This window comes from Tachypleus tridentatus, chromosome 11 (assembly GCF_004210375.1).
Source record: "Tachypleus tridentatus isolate NWPU-2018 chromosome 11, ASM421037v1, whole genome shotgun sequence".
Classification (NCBI taxonomy): domain Eukaryota; kingdom Metazoa; phylum Arthropoda; class Merostomata; order Xiphosura; family Limulidae; genus Tachypleus; species Tachypleus tridentatus.
Genome location: NC_134835.1, coordinates 53,438,409 through 53,444,845, shown reverse-complemented (window position 1 = coordinate 53,444,845; position 6,437 = coordinate 53,438,409). Strand labels below are relative to the sequence as shown.

The window sequence follows — 6,437 nt, the reverse complement described above, 5'->3', positions numbered from 1 at the left end:
TTCATGTTACTGAATTCACAAATAAACGTTTTTGTACTGTCTTCGTCATGTATTTGTAGTTAAGCATAAAGCTACACACTGACTTACCTGTGTAAGTCATATGTTATATGTATAAACAATACATATTGTTTATGTATTTGTAGTTAAGCATAAAGCTACACACTAACTTACCTGTGTATATAGGTATATTATAGGAAGTTTACAGTGTTTCCAGTAACAAATATTTAATCTGAATGACATATGAAATGATTAATTTTAGAAAGAATCAATGAAGTTGGTTAAAATATTCAGTAAAAAAGTTATTTTTTTATTTAAAGCTTGAAAAATTAATCTGGTACAAAAGAAAACAATTAAAATATACATGAAACCAAATATGTAACTTGAATAGACTTGGAATGATATGATAAAATACTTTTATACGATTATAAGAAGTTGGCTTTTAATATAAAGATCATGTAATCCTTTAGTACTTCCATTTTCAATAATTGTCAAAATTGTTACATAAAATCACATTAAACTGTAAACAAGTAAATGCACTATTAAATGTTTTTAGTAATTCTGTGTTAAACAAGTAATCCCTATGATCTGATAAACAAGTTTTATTTCTTGACAAAACTATGAGGCTACATTAATATCTAAATGTATGTCAGCATTAAAAAATGTACCGAAGAATACACATGTAAAATGCATTTTCCATTACTGAATAACGAATACTTGTAGAACAGAATTTTCCTCACATTTTGACAAAATATAAATATCTAGGACCGTACAAGTGTTCTTTTTCAATTTATATAAAACTGAATATACTCTTTGCAAATGTTATTTTATACAAATGGGAATATGGATTTTACAAAATTTTAGATTACATTAAACAGAAGTTTCAAACTTCTAAATAAAAAAGTACAACAAATAATTTTTGCATAATTTTTTTTTGGTGTCAACAACATTGGATATAAGGAATTTTAGTCAGTGCACAAACATTTTTCCCATGAGTGCATATGGATTTATCTATATTATTTCAATCTTAACAATTAGCAAGTTAAAAAAAAAACACGAGGGAGTGAAAAGATAATTCCATGTAAGTAGCATTCCTATTACACTTATATCTTTTCATGACATTTTGATAAAAGTTTGTAGAAAACCAGTGATTCCACTCATATAATGACTACTTAAATATTGAAGGTAGGCATTTCTGACTGCACGATCCTGAAAAATAAATCAGTAGACCCATTATTTATTGATGTATATATGTAAAATATAAGCAGTTCTTCTATTCTTTAGAAATGAATTGTATAACTTGATATACAAGTTAAAACCTTATTTTCTGCTAAAACATTTAGTTGTCTAAATAAGCCTTATGCAGCTGATTCAAGTAGTTAAGTGCTTATACATGTGCATCCTACCCAAAGTGCTTGGGATACATGTTTTTTTACCTCCAAACAGTTCAATAGTTAATCAAAAATATATATATTTACAGTCATGAAGGATAAACCTATCTTGCTCTTTGATACTAATCAATGCTCAATTTTATCACTCTTTATAAGGCTGTAAAGAAACCTCCTAGAATATACAAACAATTCTGCAAACTTGGTTGTTGTTATAAACATTACATAACATAAAATTTCTGATTCCTAATTGTAAATGAGTTTCATTTTAATGTGTTTTTTATTGCTCACATGTTTTTTGGTCATTTTTCCACCAATGAATAAAGGTTTAATTTTTTGTTACTTTACACATATAATGAAAACTGAATAATGATTAGATCTCTTCTTTTGTTTCTTTGCATTTTATTTTTCAGTATGATTAGCCATACAGGGAAAACAATATAATACTAAGTCATCTGATTTATTTTATTGGTATTAAATCTTTAGAAGCTGTACCCATAAATTAAGTGTAATTTTACTGTTCAGCCTAAACTTCACTTTATTATGGTTAAACAATTTTTAAGTCCTATTTAATGATAAAGTAGAAATTTGTTTTACAGGCGCTGTCAGTTGATAAAGGTTTAATGAAAAATGTGTGTCTAAAAAAGCACTATATAAATATCCAATACTACTAAGCCTTATATGAAAAAAAAAAAGACATGTACTTACAGATATCACCTGGTGAGGGTGCTGTACCCGATCACCAGCTTTCTTCAGAAAGTTTTGAGTCATTGCAGTTAATGCAGGATGGTACAACAATAAGAAAGTTTCAGATGGATTGTCTATAGAATGAGAAATAGATACTGGAATAGGAACCTTAAACAGCACAGACTCACTTTCTGGCTTAAAGGCTTTGTTGAGCCAGATGGTGTTACTGATGTCAAGAATATAATTATTCAATTCATCAATGTGCCTCTGGAGTTGAACACCAATCCTTTGTTTGAGTAATTGAATCATTCCTCTGTACCTACAGATTTAATAAGTATTACTTATACTTTAATATTACATATATATATAATGCTCATAAAGCACAGACACTTTGTACAAAAAAATGATACAAGTATTAGAGAGAGATTTCTGAAGAACGAAACATAACTTATAATGACTACATCAAGACTTACAATTTAAAGTTGTATTATGAACAGCAGTGATCTGAAATAATGGTAAATAAGAACAAATAAAGCATTTTGAAAGATACTGGGTGAAAAAATCCTACTTGCATTGATCTTAAACGAAATAAACATTTTGCACAAAGGATCATTAAATAATCAAACAGTATTCAAAAGAACCAAAAATGTGAGTGCTTTCAAAATTGTTGATTAACCTTCTTTAAAAGTAAAATACTGATTTTATGTTTAAAACTGTGTGTGACTTTAATTAATCCAAGTTTTTGGAATTTATTTAGTAGTAGTAAAGTAAGTAGCATGTCTGAAATAAATTATTATTAAAATTAATTTTGGTCATTACATGTAGCATTTACTGAATCAAACATACCTTGTAATCAAACGACAAATCTCTGACAAACAAAAGACATTGGTAGAAAACAGACAAGAATACACAACAGGTGCAGAAGGTAGAGCCAGGAGAGTAGTATCATGGGTATAATAAAAGTCGACTGTCTAGAAAGATAAACACACTCTTAACTGTAAGACCTAAACATTTGCTACATAAAATGATCTAAACATACAATAAAAAAGTAAATACATTAAATTCCCCTATTAAAGTAACTGTTGTTTAAACAGGTACAGCTTTATATTTAAATTTTTCATGCATTTTACTGCTATAAATCATAGTATTTCACATGCTTATATATATGTTATATCAAATACACCTCATTCTCATATTTAATGATATTAACATAATAACTAACATCATTTTCTAACATTATCTATTGTTCAATACCATCTAAAAATATACTAAAAAATTTGCACAACAAAAACTAAAAGTGCCATCAGAAACTAGCTAGTTCGTAAAAAGCAGTGTATATTACGTTATGTTAAACTTTTGCTTATGGCTAGTAAATTAACTAAAATAACAGTTCATTAGCAACACTTTGGGTAAAATTGATTTCTATAAGTAATAAAATATCATACAATAAGGTTATTTCTTATCAAATTAGTAACCAACTTTAAAAAACTGAATTTTCAGTATTAGGGATCACACACAAGTTTCAAGGTAAAACCTGACTATTCACTTCGTTACAGTTACATGTACAAATCAATCATAGAAAATGTTACAAATTACTATTTTAACTTTTTCTTACATGATATAAATATCTGAGATAAAAAACAAAACCATTTGTCTAAAACATTCTATACAAAACTTGAAATATATTTTTCAGCAACAGAAGCTGAAATGTGACATTATCAATAACATTAAAAATGATATAACATATACTAAGTACTAGTTTTGAAGCCTATTTGTCACACATTTTTCAATAAGAGAAACTGCAAGAACTATGCAGTAAAATTACCAATGTTTAGAAAATATATGACTAATTATTTGAAAACTAACATCAGTTGAGGTTATTTGTAACATTTTTACAAAATGTTTTCTTATAAAGTTCAGTTATTTAACTCAAACAAAAGACCTATTATTTCATGATAAACTTGCAGGTATGCATGCGTCTCATTAGAATGTTATATTTATGACAGCTTATGGAGAAAATAACATCCAAGTTTTAATACAACCAGATGATTCTTTGTACTAAAAACTATCATTACAAAAGTTAATTAAAATGTAACCAATATGTAGCAAAATTTAAGTTACCTGAAACTAGCAGAAATTATATTGTGAAAATAATGATTTCCATATCATTTTTAAATGTTCTAGTAATCATAAAATTTATCTTGTATTTATAAACAGAAAATTACATTGAATTCAAATCTTGATATTAGCAAATACAATTTCACAGCACACCAAAATGCTTTTATCAACTACTGAACATTAGGTAAAACCAGTTTTCATAATTAGCACTAAATATACTCTTTAAATATATTAAAAACCTGTTTAAAACTTTTGCTGTGTTGCATAACATCAGTCACGTCACTGAAATGATTGTACCCAAACATTAAGTTTGCTAATACATAAAATAACTTTGAATACAAACATTATGAGATTATCTGTTATGTTCGTAAATCGTATAACAGCCATTTTTAGAAAGTTATTCATTATATATAATACAGCTTTATGACTTACCATGTGATAAAACCGTAAAATATGATATATTAGCAAAGGTGGACTGGTGGGATTCAGCATCAAAGCAGTGATACAAATGTGTCCAATGTAAGCTGCTAGTTCCATTAAACATTCTTCTGCATCTAATTCCTCTACTTCCTGATCAAACACAGAAGATCTAGGTTGCCATAAGATAAAATGAACTTACAAGTGTACATGAAAATGTTACATATAATTTTGCATAATTAAAATAGATTTAATAAGGTTAAAGTAAAAATAAAATTTAACTGATGTTTTAGAAAATCATTCTTCAAAATATTTCTAGAATACATAATTTTTATATTAATAACAAAAGACACAATTATGTAGCTATGGTTTCCATATATTCTTATTAACAGGCTATGTTTTAGCCCAAAACAAACATTAGCACAAACACACTTTGTTGAAAATTTGCATAATATTAGCAGTAAGATAAATATATACAATAAACAGCACCATGATCTTATATAAAAATGACATTATGGTCTCTAAATTTGTGTATCAGTGATCCTTATATTGTGATGTGGAAAATGTAAAACATATACACAGTATTCATGTTGTGAAAAGTGACAGAATATGTAAGGCAAAGCACACTCTGATCGGTCGAGTTGTTAAAAAGTGCCTCATCAGTGATAATTTTTGGCTCAGTTGATAGAGGACTTCTCTCATTAAGATATCTTGAGTTCAGCTCAAAGCACAAAAATGCAAAGATGGAGATATCACAGCAATTCATTGACCCAGTTTTAAAAACACCAACATAAATTAGACAAAATATAAATGTTAATGAACTTAAATATCAGATATTTCCAAATAATACAAACAAAAAATTATGAATGTATACCATTCACATTATTACAAAAAAATTATGGTAAAAATAATCTTGGTTAATCATTATACAAGTCATAAAGTGGAGAATTTAACTTGACAGAGATGTTACTCAAAGTTTACAATATTAAAAGTGAAACATAATATTCTCTTTTTTAACTCAAACAATGTATCACAAATGTTTCTTTCAGCCATTTCTTGATATCCTAACTTTCACAGGTAACAGCAGCACACTTATATGTAAATAAGAGCTCAGATACTTCACACAATAGAAGTTATGACATATTTGAGTTTTGTACACTGGTAGTGTTATTTTCATAGCCAGTATAACAAATGACGTGTGTATCCTCTTATTCACTTTAATAAATCAGAGTTAATTACATAATACAATTTTTTAATAATTTAAAATGTTCAGCTAATAGAGTACTAGTTCTCTTTCTGACTATTTCAAAAATAATTAATACAAAAAACATTTTGTCAAACATTTTTAACATGAAACTAGTGAGTCATTAAACAAACTATAAATAGAACTTAGAAACATTATTAAATGTTATTTGTATATTATATACAACAACAAACACAGTAGTGGCTAACACACTATTTATATAAGAGATTATAATAGATTATTATACGTATAAGACAATAGTATTAGCATTACTGTATTTTAAATGTTACATTATTTATTCCCTTACAGTATTTCCCAAGATGAAAAGTGTATAATAATATTTTAAACCACACTGATGTTTATTGCCTAAACAAATTTTACTCAATACCAGAATTCAGCTCATTTGGGATACAATAAACACAGAAGAAATTTGTAAGTTAACTACACAAGTAATTTGTTAAAATATTTACTGTAATGTGAAGCCTTTTGCTCAATAGTGATTGATGTGTATTTTTAGCCATCCAGAATGAACAGGGTTAACTTATTTATGTCTCCTTACATAATACTTCCATTAAAATTGGGTATTA

At 27.1% G+C, this 6,437-nt stretch overlaps 1 protein-coding gene across 4 annotated transcripts in view; it reads right to left on the bottom strand.

Moving 5' to 3' along the window:
* Positions 1 to 288: 288 nt before the first annotated feature.
* The window catches only part of LOC143232172 (centromere protein I-like), a 68,661-nt gene continuing 62,512 nt past the window's right edge, over positions 289 to 6,437 (bottom strand). For all 4 annotated transcript variants that reach the window (XM_076467279.1, XM_076467281.1, XM_076467280.1 and 1 more), the window contains 4 exons: positions 4,623 to 4,779; positions 2,919 to 3,043; positions 2,094 to 2,391; positions 289 to 1,206 (listed from right to left, as the gene is read on the bottom strand). In XM_076467279.1, the coding sequence (XP_076323394.1) occupies positions 1,111 to 1,206; positions 2,094 to 2,391; positions 2,919 to 3,043; positions 4,623 to 4,779 (676 nt within the window). In that variant the 3' untranslated portion in view covers positions 289 to 1,110. The remainder of the gene's footprint in view (positions 1,207 to 2,093; positions 2,392 to 2,918; positions 3,044 to 4,622; positions 4,780 to 6,437) is intronic.